This window comes from Pongo pygmaeus, chromosome 2 (assembly GCF_028885625.2).
Source record: "Pongo pygmaeus isolate AG05252 chromosome 2, NHGRI_mPonPyg2-v2.0_pri, whole genome shotgun sequence".
NCBI lineage: Eukaryota > Metazoa > Chordata > Mammalia > Primates > Hominidae > Pongo > Pongo pygmaeus.
The window spans coordinates 68,233,598-68,251,292 of NC_085930.1; the positions used below are offsets into that span (position 1 = coordinate 68,233,598).

Sequence of the window (17,695 nt, forward strand, 5' to 3'; positions counted from 1 at the left end):
AGCAACCCTAAGGCTAAAGCTCAGGCAGCCCTGGGAATGTGCACAGCTAATGAGGCTCCCTAGGTGACTAGGACCTGCTTAGGCCCGAGAACCACTACTCTCAACAGTCTTGAGTATTGTCCCCACTGCAGGGACTGCCATGGCTCATGAGTGGAGAGGTGTACCTGTCACCAGTTCTCTTCCTGTTTCACCTGCCCTCCACTGCAACACCCCTTGGCCAGCACAAGGAGGAGCAACGAGAACCTTCCTAATAGCTCCAAAAAGACCATAACCAAATGAGGACACAGGAGTGGCTATTCAAAAAGACTTTGATTTTATTTTGTGATCCGTGTCAAACTGCCTCATTCTCAGTGCAGGTGATCCCTCCTCCCCAGAAACAAGAATTGAGAGGTAGGGTCTTTGTGAAGTCATCGCTTCCACAAGGCCCCAGGGAAACCCCACACAGTTCTGAGTTGATGGGAATCCCAGCAAAGATGGGGTGGGTGGGAGACAGTGACAAGAACGGGTGGTGGTCACCAGTCAAGAGGCTGGGGGTTAGAAAACCCTGTCTTTGGCCTTGCTCAGCTTTGGGGCTGCCATATACATGATGGAGATGGGGGACTGAAATTTCCCCTGACCTGGAAGTACCCCTTCGGCCAGGCATGGCTTTGATTCTGCTAAGGGCTCAGCTGAGAGAGGAGCAGGAAACTGTCATGGGCTGGCTTCTTCACAAGGCATTGCTGCTGATGCCCCGGAGTCCGACACCACGGGCAAACTGCTCCAGCAGGCCCCCGATGGCACCGGAAGGACTGGGGGCTACTGCCCGAAGCCCCACTGTGCTGCTGTACGCAGCCAAGAAGGCTGAGCGCACCTCCTGCAGCCGAGTCTCTCGATCACTCAGGGCTGCAAGCCTATGGGGAGGGAAAGAGAAAGAACAAAGACATTACCCTGGGACAGGACCCAGTATCCTCATCCTCCCTCCATACCACCTGTCCTTGTGCTTCTGACTGTACAAGGCCAGTGTCTGTCCTACGGCCATGCTATCCTTGTGGTTCAGGCCCCAAATATCTGGCCCTGTTTTCCCTTAAACCATTCCTCTAAGCCCTCAGGCTACTGTTCCCACCTAGAGCAGGAGCTTTTACTGGGACACTAACCTTTCTTTTTTTTTTCTTGAGACAAGGTCTCACTCTATTGCCCAGGCTGGAGTGCAGTGACACAATCAGCGCTCACTGTAGCCTCAACTTCCCAGGCTCAAGCCATCCTCCCACCTCAGCCCCTCAAGTAGCTGGGACTACAGGCACATGCCACCATGATGAGGTTTTACCCTGTTGCCCAGGCTGGTCTCAAACTCCTGGACTCAACTGATCCACCTGCCTTGGCCTCCCACAGTACTGGGATTACAGGCGTGAGCAACTGTGCCTGGCCTGACCTGACCTGTTGTGAAAATAACTATCTTTTCGATCACTGGGAAGGAGGGTAGCTAAGCAGGAGGGAATTTGCCCCAGTAGCTCTCTGCTTCCACTCCTCAGGAAGAGCAAGCTGAGGCATGAAGTCTTATACCTAACAGTAAGGAGGCCCATGAAATCTGGCAGCAGGCTGCAGCTGTTGAAAGTCCTCAGCCTTGGCCGGGCGTGGTGGCTCAACGCCTGTAATTGCAGCACTTTGGGAAGCTGAGGCAGGTCAGGAGTTCGAGACTAGCTTGGCCAGCATAGCAAAACCCTGTCTCTACTGAAAATATAAAAATTCACTGGACATGGTGGCATGTGCCTGTAATCCCAGCTACTTGGGAGGCTGAAGGCAGGAGAATCGCTTGATCCCGGGAGGCATAGGTTACAGTGAGCCAGATTGAGCCACTGCACTCCAGCCTGGGCAACAGAGTGAGACTGTGTCTAAAAAAAAAAAAAAGAATGAAAGCCCCTCTTCTTTCCTTACCCTGAAATTACAAGTCAAGAAGGGAAACAAGTGCACACAACTCAGGCTTATCAAAGCGTGACTCCACATTGAGGCTGTGTGACATCCCCAAGGGCCTTTAATAGAAGAGGCCCGTGGACTCTGGACTCAAAGTTCAGGTACTCACATGGTGTTCCCCCAATGGGTCCCTGGAAGGCCCTCTCTAGGGGTCACAGACTTACACAAGAAGAGCACGAGAAGAGCCCTCACATTCCCATACACCTAAATACTAAGACCAGCCATGCCTACTAATCTTGCTCCAAATCTGCCCCCAAGAAACCAATCCCTGGACAGTCCCTCCCTGGAAAGCTGTCAGAGGCAGCTGAAGTGAACCCAATCCCAAAGGCTCAATGACTTGTACCCAGGGCTTGTGGGAGCAGAGGGATGTCTGAGGATAAATGACAGTCCTGAGGTAAGTATGGGGGGAGATAGACAGGACTCTAGGGAAAGCATATCGGTGGGAATGAAACATGAGAGATGGAAGCAGTAGGCTCTGGGGCAAAGAAAAGTCAAATCACTCCTGCAGCAGCACTAAGAACATGGAACTGAGACTGGATTCCTGTACTACCATCAACAATCCTGAAGTCTCTCCTGGCAACTGGGGGAGAAGCATGGCCTGAGATCTTTTTACTTTCTAATTTCACACAGGCCAAAGGCCATGCATGCTTGCCTTAGCTTCTCCTTATAGCATACGAGGGAGAAACAGACCCATAGTTTACACTCACAGGGAACATCCAAAGATCCATACATGAGCATTCTCACTGCCCTGCCCCACCCCCCCGCCACGGCTGCCCATTTCTGAGAGGTGGAAGGAACAGAGACCACCACCTACTGAGAGACGAGAAAACAGGAGAGGCTATGTGACCCATTTAAGGACACACACCAGGCAAGGGAGGTACTACAGTGCCATTCCTTCTTGAGAGATGAGCTAACAGGCTCAGAAAAGGCAAGGCTGACACTTGAAGATACAGCTGGTGAACAGAGCAGCTAGGATTTGGCCTTAAGTTTTTCTGATAACAAAGCCCAAGTGCTGAACCCACATGCTGCATGGCTTCACAGGAATCAACTCTGACCGCATCCCACAGTCTTGCAGGGCTTGAGATCATACGGAATCCAGCCCTCCTCTGAGAACCTCCCAGAACTAAAGGGTTGGCTAGCAGAGTGCTGCCTGGGGCCTAAATTATAGGTTCTAGGATGGGTGATCTGGGGCTGGAGTTGCCTGTTTCAGTGGCTAACCCCAGGTAAGTGAGGGGTGCTATCAAGCAGGGATATCTGTGCTTCCTTCAGAGATGGCTCTTGGGCAAATGGGGCTGGAGTAGGAAGTCTCTACAGAAAGGTGCAATTTTTTTTTTTTTTTTTTTGAGAGGGGGTTTCGCTCTTGTTGCCCAGGCTGGAGTGCAATGGCACGATCTCGGCTCACGGCAACCTCCGCTTCCCAGGTTCAAGCGATTCTCCTGCCTCAGCCTCCTGAGTAGCTGGGATTACTAATAGGCATGCACCACCTCGCCCAGCTAATTTTGTATTTTTAGTAGAGACAGGGTTTCTCCATTTGGTCAGGTTGGTCTCGAATTCCCAACCTTAGGTGATCCACCCACCTCGGCCTCCCAAAGTGCTGGGATTACAGGTGTGAGCCACCACGCCCGGCCTGCAGTTTTTTTTTTTTTAAGCCTTCAAAAATCTAAGATCTTGTTTCTAGCCTAGGGGCTGGCTGCAGAGGAGGCTGTGCCAGGCACAGTGACCTCAGAAGCTCTTTGGTGACTTCACAGCTGCAGGGCCAGGACCTGTGCCATCCTGGAATTTCAAGGTCTGACTGGCTCCTGACTGCCCTCAGCTAGGATCCAGGGCCCCCTTTCCCTTCCCAACTCCCCAAGGCACCTTGCCTCCAACCCGCCCACAGGGGTGGGGGGATGAGCTGGATTGCGGTGCTGGCAGTGAGGCCCCAGCATGTGCCATTCATCCAGCCCACGGTATGGAAGGCTTGCTGAGAGGCCCTCAGGCACCACAGCTGAGGAGCTTGCAAGGCTTGCTCCCCCGGCCACCAGAGGCTTTCTCCTGCCTGACATCCATGAAGCGGCAGAACAGGCCAGGGGCAGCTGGTTTCCCCAGAGGCAGCTGCTCCAGTCAGGTGGACACACTGTTAAGGGCTGGAAACTCAGGGTTTTGTAGGTGTGGAATCTAGAATCCCCATCCAATTCTTATTCCTGCCCAGAGGCAAAAACAGAAGACAAGGCGGGTAGAGACGGCAAGTAACTCTAGATTCTGCTCAGGAGCAAAGCTTCGGGCTAACCCAGCACCACTCTGGCTCTGGCCTCCACCATACACCTACCTTCACTATCCCACTGTTCTGCCTTCAAACGATTCTCATGTCAGGCAAAGGCTTATACAGAAATAGAATCTTCTATAGTTACAGTCCAGCAGCTTTCCCTTTGGGTGCACCTGAGACACCAGTGGATGGGTTTTAAGAGGCTGCAGAGTGAACACACAAACCAGTGCCCTTCCTGACCAGCCACAGGCCTCCTTCATACCTCAGGTCCAGCAGCTGAGAGAGGGGAGGGCAGGAGGCCAGGCCAGCTCCTGAGTGCTAGCCTCTGCCTCATTCCTACCCAGCACTCCTGACTGCTCACCAGCTTTTCACAGGGGCAGGGGAGCATCCTGCCTTCTCAAGCAAGACACTTACAGACAACTGTTAGGGAGCTCATCCGGGAAGCTGAAAGGGAGAGAGGAGTCTGTGTGCAGGACAGCCCGTTCCTGAATACTGCCACAGCCCGTTACCATCTGCCAGCTGCCATAGTCTGTGGAGAGAGAGGATCCGGGCAGGGGATGGTCCACTGATCTGGGGCAGAGAGGAGAGAGAGGGGAGAGGATGCAGTCAGTCATATGCCTGACACAGGCTCTGGAGGGGGCTGGGGGACTAGCGTGGCCCTGGCTGCTAGGTTCTGTTGTCAATCACTGTCTCCAAAAGTCTAAAAAAAAAAAGCTGGACAAGTAGTGACCGAGAAAAAAGAATAGATCACCAGGTAAGCTCAGCTGTGAGGACACTATTTTGTGCAGACTTACTGTGGAAGCAAAAAATGAGAACAAAGCATGGCAGTAAGAGTGAATCGGAGCCACAGCCTGGGGCCAGGGCATGCCTGCGCTGGGAGTGAACACGGCAAGGACAATCTCAACAGCACCAAATGAAGGCAGCAAGGCTAGCACCCAAATGAAGGTGACCCAGCAGCCAGCCGGGTCACCCATGCTTGCTGGCATGCAGATTTGCAGGGTGGGCAACACAGAACCCAGGAGTCCCATCAGAACAGACAGTACGGGCCTCTTGGGGATTGTGGAGGGTATGACCTAGACTGAAGAGTGATGGAATGGGAGCCCTGAGGTCTCCCCTTTCTCTGCAGTGCCTTCCAGGTGCCATAGTTTGTATTCAGAAGCATCAGCCCAGCAGACTCGGTGGCTATGCCCAGAGGGAAGGGATGAATCAGGCAGGCAGCCTGACAGTTTCATCAGGCCTTCTTCAGATGGAGGTTTGGGGGGTGGGAGGAAGAAAGTTGTGCTGGGAATCTACTGCTTCCACCTCCTTCCCACTCACAGCCAACCCCCCTCTTCTGTCCTGGGCAGTAGTCCAGCCAGTGTGGGTGGGGGAGGCAACAGGGAGACATCAAACAAGGCCCTTCCACCTGCTACCCCAGGTCCCAGTCCCCAGAAGGACATCATCTTTGATGCTTGACCCTTTATTCTTTCATCCAAGAACAGCAGGAGGTGTTCCAGTAGGGATCCAGAAACAGGAATGAAGAGCAGGGATTGGGCGTGGAGAAAAATGTTCACTGGCCTTGGGTCCCCCAGCTGGCTGATGTCAAGGGCTCCTAGTCTGAGGTGACAGCCCGACTGGTCACTGTGCTAGTCTTATCCCCAAGCAGCTGCCACTGGAGTGCAGCTGGCCAGGCACTGCAACTCTGGCAATCCTTAACCATCCCCATCTGTAAGACGGGTGAAGACACTTCCCTGAGGTATCACAGCTAGGGAGTGTGAGAAGAGGTTTCTGTTTTTGTTTTTCCCCACTCTTGTCGCCCAGGCTGGAGTGCAGTGGCGTGATCTCGGCTCACTGTAGCCTCTGCCTCCTGGGTTCAAGCAATTCTCCTCCTCAGCCTCCCAACTGTAATCTCAAGTAGCTGGGATTACAGATGCCCGCCACCATGCCTGGCTAATTTTTTTGTGTGTATTTTTAGTAGAGATAGGGTTTCACCATGTCGGCCAGGCTGGTCTTGAACTCCTGATCTCTGGTGATCCGCCTGCCTCGGCCTCCCAAAGTGCTGGGATTACAGGCGTGAGCCACTGCGCCCGGCTGAGAAGAGATTTTTAAAACCAAGAACGATTGCACATTTGTCCTGAAACAGAACCACCTTGGGACCAGGGAAAACAGATGGTTTTCTATGTTAAGGCTGCCATAAATCGGAACCCCCTACAACATACAGACTTGTCACATTCATCATTCCTGCTAAACTCTAGAAGGTACGTGATGGCAGCATTAGGGATGAGAACGGGATATGGTCTGTCACCTGACGGAAGCCCCTAGGGCCTGACAGAGCAGGGCTTCCTTGTTTCTAGATGGAGAAACTTGGGCTCAGGCAGTCTGTAAGTCAAAGAGACAGCTCCCCAGGAGCAGCCTGCCCTGTGCCTCCTCCAGGTCACACCAGGCCTTCAGCCGGCACAGCCCCGAGGCGCATCCTAGCTCCACAAATCTCACCTATTGTTCAAGCTGCAGGGTAGAATCTTTTCTAGTTTTAGCAGCTTGTGGGTAAACAACAGCTAAAAACCAGAATGTTGAGGGAATGGAAGGGATGCTGACTAGGATGAGGCACAGCTGGGGCTGGGAGCATGGGGAAGTTTCTCAGGCCCCAAAACCACTCCCCAAGAGCCAAAGAGTAACACTGGCAAGGGAAACATGACCAATGGGATGGAGTTACTGACTGGCTCCCCTCAAGGATTCCAGGTCCCCTGGGCTTGTCACTTCCCTTTACTTCCCCCATGTCTCAGCAGGTAACACCGGCCAAGAACTGCACTTGCAGCAGCTGTCGGATGGATTAGGCAGCACAGACAGCAGCAGTGTGTGTGATCCCAGGGGACAGAAGCATCTCTCAGCAAGCAGCCATCTTCTGCAGACTCTGGGATTTTTCAAGAGTGAGCACACTGGCTACAAAGGAGTCTTCCCATGTGAGGCCTTTGTCAAAGGAAGGGCTACAAAGTGACCATTCAGCTCCTGGGGTTGAGAGCAAAGGGCCACGCTAAGCAGGAAGGTGTTCACAAATACCACCATGGATTAGCTGGCTGCCGGGGACACCTACAGTGCGTCATGTCACCGGGAATAAGGACCTGTGCCCACATACTGAGAAGGGAGGAAAAGCCTTCCAGTCAGTCTAAGAACACAGGTCACTTAACCAGCTTCAACAAGAGCCCAAAGTCTTTTGCCCTGAGCAGCAAACAGAGGGGTCCAAGCTCCACCCCCTCTGCTCTCCCACTACAGGACTGGAGAGAACATGGGACCAAGCAACCCTCAAACCGGATGGTGGCGGAGCTGACAACACTTCAGAGGTCACCTGTCCACATCCCAGCGGCTCAGACCTCTGTCTAGGAGGGTGGGAGCTCAGCAACATTTCACTTCCTTAGTTGGATGTGGCTCAGGGCCCTCTTCACAGCACCCAGAGCTGCAGTTCCTACTAGCTCCCAACTCCCCAGATGCCCTGCTGATGGCCAACTCAGAGCAGGTGTCTTTTAGCTAGTCCTTTCTGGAAGGGGGTACAAGAATACTCACACAAACCGAGCTGGCTCAACCCAGGCAAGAATACACAGGTCGGGATGGGGGCCTGGCCTTTTACGCAGCTGCCTAGTGCCATGACAGAGCCTACAGGCTCTCAAGACAAATGACTGATAAGGCCAAGTCCTTAACCACAGCTACAGTTTACTGAGCATTCGTGAAAAGGTATCTACTATGAGTATTTACTCCATCCATCCCAGTCCATCCCAATGCATCCATCCATCCATCCATCCATCCAATCTATCTAATCTATCTTTTGTATTGGCAGGGTCTCACTATGGTGCTCAGCCTAGTCTTGAATTCCTGGGTTCAAACGATTCTCTGACCTTGGCCTCCCAAAGTGCTGGATTACAGGCATGAGCCACCATGTCCAACCCATTATTTCATTTTAACCCAAACTTACAGGGGCCTGAATCATTTTTCCCCCTTTAAAAACAGGATAAAATAACTGAGCTCAGAAGGGAAGTGATTTTTCCAAGTCAGACAGCTAGGACTGCAAAGCTACGACTGAAACCCAGGTCTGACCAAAGCCCTTGCTGATAATATACTCATCTTTCTTCCTGATAAGGGGTGGGCGACTCAGAAATTGGTTCATGGACCACCACGTAACCTCCAACAGGAGTAAAGCACACAGCTTCTACCTATAACTGAAAAAAGAGGCTCCCATGTGACCCCTGGATGTGAGAAAGGAAGCAGCGTGTCATCCTGGGAGGGGCTGTCAGCCATTTTGCCACCATTAGGGAAGCTGGCCAGAGAACAAAGCTAACATGCAGAAGGAGGCAACAGGAACAAACCACGGGGAAACAGAGCTGGAACCTTGATCAGGCTGCACCTGAAGACTGATTTTCCACTAGGCTTTTCCATGTACAGTTGTTCCTTGTTACTCCTTTTTGTCTGCAGGGGATTGGTTCCAGGATCACCACTCACTTACCACCCCACCAATACCAAGTCCTTGCATGCTCAAGTCCCTTACATAAAATGTAGTAGCACAGCTGATCCTTGAACACATGCATGAACTGCATGGGTCCACTCATATGCAGATTATCTCCTGCCTCTGCTGCCCTACACAGCAAGACAGCCCCTCCCTCCATTTTTTCCTCAGCATGAAGACCTTTATTATGATCCACTTCTACTGAACACACAGGAAATATAGTTTCCCTTCCTTATGATTTTCTTAACATTTTTTCTCTAGCTTACCTAAGAATGCAGTATATAATAGATATACAAAATATGTGTTAACTGACTTTATGTTATTGGTAAGGCTTCTAGTCAACAGCAGGCTATCTGTAGTTTTTGGGGAGTCAGAGTTATACACAGATTTCAACTGCATGGCTGGGGGACAGCCCTAATCCCTGCATTGTTCAAGAGTCACTTGTATTTGCATATAACCTATGCATATCCTCCCATATGCTTTAAATCATCTCTAGATTATCTGATACAATGTCAATGCTCTGTACATGGTTGTTATACTGCATGTTCATATCTGTATTACTTTCTATTGTTTATCTTATCTTGAATGTTTTCAATCTGGTTGGCTGATCATGGATGTGGAAACTGCAGATATGGAGGGCTGACTGTAAATGTGTTTCCTTTATTGTTTCAGCCAGTTTGAAATGTGTTTTGTTACTTGCATTTGAAAACATCTGACAAGGCTGATACAGAAGGTTTGAAGGTATACAGCTAGGAAGGACCTTGGAGTTACCTAAGCCTCTGATTACACAGATAAGAAAATGGAAACCCAAAGTCATCAAGTGACATGTCATGAAGTCACACACAGTTAATACTTGAGCTAAGATATAGAATCCTGGACTCTGAGGGCATCTGGCTGTCACCTAATCTAAACTTACCCTGCTCCCACCCACAAGCAGACAGCCTAAGACAGAGCTCGTTGCTCAAAGACTAGTTAGCAGGTGGTGGTGGCTGGGGGAAGAGTAGCTAACTGGGCAGCAGAGGTTGGTCCCTGTGTTGATACTCAGCTATTCAACCAGGCTGCTGGGCATCCCTCAGCAAACTTCATCTGCTCTTCAGGTAGCCTGGCTTCAAGCTGGGCTCAGTGGTGGCACCATCCCTCCTTGGGCATGGACAATGCTGTGCTAGCAACCCCCCTAATCCTAAAGGATGTGTGACTCCAGAGCGGAGGCCAAGACCATGCAAGGTGGAGCGACCTGCTAACCAGAGCTGGGGGAGGCATGTGAGCTCAGAGCATTGGTCCTGGCCCGTTATCAGCCCTCAACCCTGTTGCTGATGAGAGATTTACCAATGGTCCAGAAATGCAACTTAATCAGAAGCTGCTGCAACAGCTAACAATGATTGAAAACCACCAGGCTTGCCATTAAGGGCTGTGGGCTGGGGGTTAGTAAGAATTGGCACCCCACAGAACTTTCTTCCCAACCTGATTCATACCTACTATTTACTTTGAACAAAGCTTCACAGATTCATTCCATAGGGGAATCCTGCTTTAAAAGAGAGATGCCTGTAGAATTTGGAGTGTATAAAAACCCAAAGAATTCACATTAAGAGAATTTTGGCTGTCACAGACAGCTTCACTAAAAGGTTTCTTTCCATACAGCTTCTCCTACCACATTAAAGACCTGATTGGCTATTGTTACCTAAGAGGCAGGGAAGCTAATGACAGGATCCCTTAGGCACTTTAAGATAAGACACTAAATTGATTTTAATGGTAATGGAAATACATAATTAGAATGCTCCAAATTTGAATAATCTAGACTTTCAAAACCTCTGACCAATAGGCATCCAAGTCAGAAGAAGCCTGGCTCCAGACAGGCATCCCCCAAACAGACCAGCAGAAGGATCAAACACCTCACAGCCGCCCACCCCACACCTTTCAAAGCCTTGCACCCATCTCGGTCCAGCTATCCTATCCCAAGCTTGGCCAAGCCCCCGTGTGCAGGGCTCTGAGGTCAGGAGGACAACCCCAATTCTCCTCAGCCTCCCAAAAGGGGGCCTTGGTGGCCATCCTGAACTGGCTACAAGAGCCTGAGACACGCCCTGCAAGCAGAAAGTCACCTGTGAGACTGGGGAACACTATCACAGGATTGGAAAGTGGGATCTTTTGGCAGGCAGGAGATGGAGAGCTAGGGTGTGGTAACGGGTGATGGGGTGCTGCCTCAGCTTGGGAGCTCACTGCAGTCTGGGCAGTTAAGACTGAGGCAGGACCCAGAGGACAAGAGGAACCTTCTGGTTTCCTCCCTAATTGTTCAGCAATGCTGGACAGGCAGAAAAGGGGGCAGGAACCATGACCTAGAGCCACAGCCTAGAACAGTGAGGGTCACACAGTGCCACTGCAGTCCCAGAGTGGCCCTGAGGACAGCTGGGTGCAGACAAGGGTGGTGCGGCAGCAGGCGTGCACACAGAGGATGGGACGGGGCACCGGCACATGGGCTTGTCTGTCTGGCCCCGTCTCTGCCCCACCACTTCCACCACACCTCCCATGGGGCCAGACGGCGTGTGGCAGTGGTTTCACAGGCTCAGCTCCAGCACTCAGGCAGTGTTTTGAGCTGAAGAGTTCACCCAGGGGTGAGCACACAGGGCCCCTGTGGGCAGTGCAGTCTGCAACGCCCACTCACCTCCCGCTTATCTGCTCTGCCTACGTGCAGAGGATATTCTTCCCCATCTTCCTTCATTGCCTGTTTTTGCCCAGAGGGAACAATCATAGAGAGGTGATGGGAGGAAGGTTCCAGAAGTTTCAGAATGTTTTTCTTCTTAACAGACCTATTACTACCAAGGACTAAACTGAGTCTGAAAATCACATGGACATGATGTGGCAGAGCTTGACTTGAATCTGGGATGGACGCCAAAGCTCATGCCCAGTCTTCTAAATGCCCCTTTTTCCCTGGAATTCACTAAGGGCCTGAAGTCCCACACTGCTTTATTCACTCCAGAAAGGCTAGACATTCTCAAAACTTTAGAACGCAAAGCAATTCACAGGATTCTTTCGATGGGAGTATGAAAGTGGTAGGAAATGCTTTCCCCAAGTGCCAGACCAGCCCTCAATCCTAGCCTCTGGCCCGTGCTCAGCTTTAAACTCACCCAGGAAGCACCATTCCTGCAGCGCCCTTCAGCCACGGCCCTGGCATGGCCATCCTGGCTGAGCTGCTCCCTTTCCAGGTGTGCAGTCACCATCGTTTGTCCCAGCCACACACATGTAGCTCAGCTCCCTAACACTGTTCTCACTGCCCCACCAATTCAGACTTGAGATGTGAGAGCCAGAAGGGACTCAGAATCTATATCTGTCTCTTTAATCACAATGGGAGGTGCGCCTAGGAGGTTGGGATTTGCCAAAGGTAACAAGTGGAGGCAGTCCCTATTCTCCACCTATCACATAACAGCCACGGCACTTCTGGGTTCCCCTACATTCTGCTAGGGTTCGAGGAAGAAGTCTCAAACCACTCTACAAATCAGCCCTTGCTTTATTACCAAACACTAACCCATCCTCCAAATACTGGGCCTGCAAGCTTAGGAACCCCATCTTGAAACCCTAGCTCAGGTGCTGGCCCCCGACCCTCCAGTCTTATTAAGGGGTAAAGCTAGGCACTTCCAACAGCAAGGGCTTTGGAGCTCCTCACCTGGGTTTGGGGACCTCCAGGGGACTGCTACCCATCCTGAAAAAGTTATCAGAATGGTTTGAGGAAGAGGAGCTGGAAGACCTGGCTTCTGCCAGCCCCTGATGGGAAGGCAAGCGGTCCTCTGAGGGTTGTGGCCGGTTCCAGAGGACACTCTGTGGAGAGGATGAGTGGCTCTTCCTCCTGCAGTGGAAGGAGCAGGGCTGTGAGCCGGGGGCCACTGCAGGCAAAGCCCTCTGCCCACCCTTACTGAATTTCAGGCCTAGGCTTTACTTCCACTGGGAAAACATCACATGAGAGTGGGCAAACATTAGCACTCTCTCCAGTTCAGGGCCATGGGCAGCAGGGCTGGGTCTTTATGGAGGGCCTGTGGCATCCAAATCACACCAGCCTACTGGTCTTGAAGTATGTGCTAGAAAATGATTCCTCACTCTTCAGTCACTGCCCACCTCCATATGTTATGCAAAATCTTTTTTTTTTTTTTTTTTCCCCTAAAAGACGGGGTCTCATTATGTTGCCCAGACTGATCTCGAACTCCTGGGCTCAAGTGATCCTCCTGCCTTGGCCTCCCAAAGTGCTGGGATTATAAATATGAGCCACCACTCAGGACTTTGTTATGCAACATCTTGAGCCATATGTCCAGGGTGAAAGTCATCAGGGTCTCAATTTCATGAGATTTCTCAAAGGAGCTGACCCTCAAGTTCCCAATTCCCTATCATCTTACACCCACCTTTTTGGTTTTCTTTTTCCAAAATGGCTCCCTATCTCCCCGACAAATGATACAATGGAGCTCCTCCAATACCAGCCTCCCCAGCCCCCTGCCCTACCCTGCCCAGCTGCTTCTCTGTCCCACAGGGAGCCCTAGCCCTTTATGTTCCTGGGCCACCACAGGCAGTGCCCTACACCAACCAGATGGTTGGCTTCTGAGGCCCAGTAAAGACAGCAGGAGCACGGAGCTATCCTCTCAGCTCTTCTGTTGGGGGCCCCCTTTGTTCCTGGGGCTCCAGCCTGGCTCCCTGGTGCTGATGGCCCTGGGCCACAGCTGTGAGTGACCCTGGTCCCAGTCTGGCCCCTTACCAAGCTGCCTGAGTCGGTGCTCCTGCTGGGACCAGCTCCACGGCCTCATAGGTGAAGCTCCCAGTGGCTCCTGGGGAACTCTCCATGACCAGGGAGAAGTCGCTGCCAAGGCTGGTGGTGCTGCCACGGTCCTTTCGTCCTAAAAGAAGCCAGTGCCATCAGTCAGCGTGTTACCTTCTCCCACTACTGGTCCCCCACCTTTTCTATACCACATAACTGGGAAGAAAAAAAAAAAAAAAAAAAACCTCGTAGCACAAACAGTTCCTGCCTGATCTGTATGATCTGTACTCGGGAAGATGCATGGAGGAAGGGAAGTCTGTTGGGGCCCAGGACTCACTCAGCATGCAGATGTCTTCCAGAGTGAAGCCTCCATCCCGGGCTGGCAAACTCTTCCTCCTAAAAACGGAAGCCGGAGCAGTAAATTCCAGATCTATCTGGGGTCTTATTGTGTCCCCTGTTCCCAATCCTGCCTGTCGTGGAAAGCAGCTCAATTCACTGGCAACTTGTGGAGACGGGTCCTAGCCTAGGGAGTGTTATAAGACACCAGGGCCACTTCTGGGACCCACGCTGCAAGGCTCTGTCCAACACACAGGGGCAGATTTCTGAGGCCAGCAAGGTCTGCATCCTCCTCATCAGCTTGTGCCCTGAGCGTTCAAGTCTGGCCCAACATGCTTGTAGCTCAGATTAGGAAGGCAAACCAACTCAGGCTAGACCCCAACTCTTACAGGAGTCCTAAGGCAGTTGCCAGCCAAGACTCTTGCATTTCCCAGGCCGGAAGCAGCCTTCTGCCCTTTTGTAGGGGGCTGCAGTGTTCAGCCACACTTTCTGCTGTAGGCCATGGAGGACAAGAGTCAGCTTGGGCGCACTGGGAGTTAAGAGTCCTCCTACTCCTGGGCTGGCTTCTCTCTGCAGCAACATACCTGTTCTCTTGGTCATCAGAGACCACTCGTCTGTCCCAAAGCCTGTCTGCTAGTGTGACTCCAAGCTGACCCCAACATGGCCTTCCCTGCAGAAGAGCCTCTTCACCAGTGGCCTTCAGCAGAGACCCCTACCCTGGCCTCAGAGCGAAGGCAGAAGGGAGCACAAGCCCAACAAGCAGGGAGGCAGGGCGGGAATGAGGTGGCCAGCCTCTGCCTCCCGGGGAGCAGCCCTTCTCAGAGTGCCCTGGCCCAGCATGACACGTGCAGGCCTCCACTTACCTCTGGGTCTTCAGCGCAGAGAACTCCTCGGAGGTAATATGCTTCAAAAAATTGAAGCAGAAGAAGAAAATCTAAAGGAGAAACCAAAGAGCAATGCACAATGAGAAGAACCAAGGCGGCAGAACTTCCAGGGGAGGGCAGCCAGCCACTCACGTCAAGGCTCCTGCTGGAGAGCGGCCCTGCTGTGGGACTCTGTGGGGGTTCTGGTCCATAAATGGTGTGGGTGGTACAGAGGCCTTGGAAGGGCCTGGCAGATGCACTTGGGCTGGGGCAAGGCAGGAAGGGATTTCCTTCCTGGGACTGCCAGGGGTAAGCCAGCGATTTTTTTTTTTTATTTGAGACGGAGTCTCGCTCTGTCACCCAGGCTGGAGTGCAATGGTGTGATCTTGGCTCACTGCAAGCTCAGCCTCCTGGATTCATGCCACTCTCCTGCCTCAGCCTCCCGAGTAGCTGGGACTACAGGTGCCCGCCACCACGCCCAGTTCATTGTTTGCATTTTTATTAGAGAGACAGGGTTTCACCGTGTTAGCCAGGATGGTCTCGATATCCTGACCTCGTGACCCACCCGCCTCGGCCTCCCAAAATGCTGGGATTACAGGTGTGAGCCACCACGCCTGGCCAGGCCAGTGATTTTTCAAACCATCATCAAATTCAACATGTGTGTTCTCAAGTGGTTAAAAAGGATAAAGTGAAATGGTACCCTCTCCCCTCTTCTAAGATTCCCAGGGAGAGATGCTAACAGGGAAGGACAGCTGCGGGAGAGATGACTTGGGCGCAGGGAGAATAATGGACAAAGCAGGAACATAATGGAAGGGAAATGAATCACATTTTTTAGGGGAGGCGTCCCAAAATACTGGTTCAGAACTGGGGGTGTGGGCAGCCGCTGTCTGGCCTAGAGCCTCCCTTGCTGAGGAGCTATGAGGGTCGGGTCTTAAGCTTGAGGTGGGCACAGGCAGGAGGCTCCTGACTCCAGCCACATCCCCACCTCCATGAGCAAATTATCTTCTCCCTTCCAGCCAGTGCCTAGCTCAGGGGCCTCCAGGAAGCACACACCAGGCTTCCATTTCTGTGGTGATTCCCAAAGGCCTGGCCCATGAGCCCCTCTCTCAGAGAAATCCCCACTTGGCATCCCACGAGCCCTGTCAGTTTCTTATCTCTGTGTGCCCAGGCAAGGAGCTGCCCCCCACAAGGAGAGGGTTGGCCAGGTCGGGTCAGTATGAAAATGTTGTGTTACTTAAGATTAAACAGGTGTTTTCACTACAGACTTTGCAGTCTTTAATATGCTAATATGCTAATATGTTCCTCGAACCTCCAAGGTGAAGTGGGGAGACGACACAATCATGTTTAACTAATACGCCTGGGGTTTTTTTGCTTTGGACCCATCAGTGTCTGGACTGTCTGGGGAGGGAACAGAAAGGTCCTGAAGATGAACCTGCAGCTGAGGAGAGCCTCTTGTCTACATGGAGAGATGCCAAGGGCTCAAACTCAGACACTACTTGGTTCAGCCCCACCCTCTGCAGGCAGATCTGGTCTGCTTTGTGGGGGAAGGGAGAATACAGGGAGGGTAGAATGTCCCAGAGCTCCGGGAAAGTCCCAAAATGAGAGGCTACAAAGAGGCTTCTTGAAGCACTGATTTCAATACCAAAGTCACCGTGAACCAAAGGGAGTTCACAGAGGCCTCTGAGGAACAGGCTTAGAGCTCTACAGCCCTGGCAGACGCGATAAGTGTTCAGAAGAAGAGATTTGGAAGGGGAGAGGAGCAGCTGAGACGGAGGAACAAAAGGAGGAGGCGCGAGATAAGATGCCCAGGAAGGAAGCAGCCTCACGAGGGTGAGAAAGATGAGAAACACACTTTGGGAAAATGGGGGAGTGGGGGCCAAAGAGAAGGAGCTGGCACTGTGGGACAGCTTCCATGCTGGGCGTCTGAACTCATTCTCTCACGCTTGACACCAGGAGACTCAAGGTGAAGCATATCACCCAAGGTCACCCAGGCAGTAAGGGGGCCAACTAGGGAGCACACTCAGGGCTGACTCCAGATCTGCATGCAAGGAAAACAGGCACTAACAGGTAAGGCCTGCGGAGAGTGGCCGACAGGATGGGGGCGCAGAAAAGGCGACAGGCATGGGGGAGAGAGTGCTGAGCACATGGGAAGAGGAAGGAAGAGCAGGTCCAGAGGAAAGGGGACCTGGAGGCAACCATCAGGGGAAGGACCCTGCTGCCGGGCGCCCTGACATTGAAAAGTGACTGAAGGGTGTGACGGGAGGGTGGGGAAGAGAAGTGCTGCTGCATTTTAGCTGCAGAGACGAGGGGCACAGAAAGGACTTGTAAGATGGTTCCAGAGCTGAGCAGACAAAATGAGTGGCCTGTGAGAGCGAAGATCACAGGCAGCCAAGGCCATCACGTAACTGCTCACCCCGACGTGTGGGCTTGTATTCTCTCCACAGCACAGGCCCGCGAGGCCCAGAACACAAAGCTACTGTGCTGGTGCTTGTCCTGAGACGCAGGGGGCCATATCCCTGCACACCTGGGGCAAGGAGCTGCCCCTAAAACGTGGAACTCAGACAGGCCACCCCCTGCCCCTCTTTCAGTGCTGAGCTGTGCCCACAAGTCGTAGGTGGTATACTCACCTCCTCCCCTTTGCTGAGCCGATCTACCAACATGTGCCTGAAAAAAGGAGGGTGGAGAGGCAAAGTCAGCAGCACCAAGATGACAAGACCAAGAGGACAGGGTCACCAGACACAGACTGTGTCACTGGCACCAGAGTGGCAGGTGGGGCCTGATCAGCAGCTTCGGTCCTTCTCGAGGGGTGGAATTATCCTTACCTCCAACCCCTGTCAAGGGAGCCACCACACAACTCACATATAGAAACTGTTACTAAGGCCCCAAAACCCAACTCCTGCAAAGGCTTACCCGAAGAGGAACCAGTCATAGGCCACAGTGAGGTAGAGGATCTCAGCGGGCTTCAGCGACGTGTGGATGAGCCCATCCTGGAAGAGACCACAGGAGATGTAACAGAGCCCTCTTCTCGTCCCCAGGAGCTGAACCATAAGCAGACCCAGTGACAACGCAGGCTGATGAACACCCCGAAGGACAGGGTTAAACAC

The 17,695-nt window shown here is 52.3% G+C and overlaps 1 protein-coding gene across 13 annotated transcripts in view; it reads right to left on the reverse strand.

Moving 5' to 3' along the window:
- Nucleotides 1-290: 290 nt before the first annotated feature.
- MTMR14 (myotubularin related protein 14) overlaps nucleotides 291-17,695 on the reverse strand; it is a 53,263-nt gene continuing 35,858 nt past the window's right edge. For 5 of the 13 annotated variants that reach the window (XM_054474148.2, XM_054474191.2, XM_054474192.2 and 2 more), the window contains 8 exons: nucleotides 17,502-17,578; nucleotides 17,219-17,255; nucleotides 14,592-14,662; nucleotides 13,730-13,788; nucleotides 13,393-13,531; nucleotides 12,319-12,498; nucleotides 4,607-4,762; nucleotides 291-890 (listed from right to left, as the gene is read on the reverse strand). In XM_054474148.2, the coding sequence (XP_054330123.1) occupies nucleotides 707-890; nucleotides 4,607-4,762; nucleotides 12,319-12,498; nucleotides 13,393-13,531; nucleotides 13,730-13,788; nucleotides 14,592-14,662; nucleotides 17,219-17,255; nucleotides 17,502-17,578 (903 nt within the window). In that variant the 3' untranslated portion in view covers nucleotides 291-706. The remainder of the gene's footprint in view (nucleotides 891-4,606; nucleotides 4,763-12,318; nucleotides 12,499-13,392; nucleotides 13,532-13,729; nucleotides 13,789-14,591; nucleotides 14,663-17,218; nucleotides 17,256-17,501; nucleotides 17,579-17,695) is intronic. The other 8 variants (XM_054474188.2, XM_054474196.2, XM_054474197.2 and 5 more) reach the window with 2 other exon arrangements.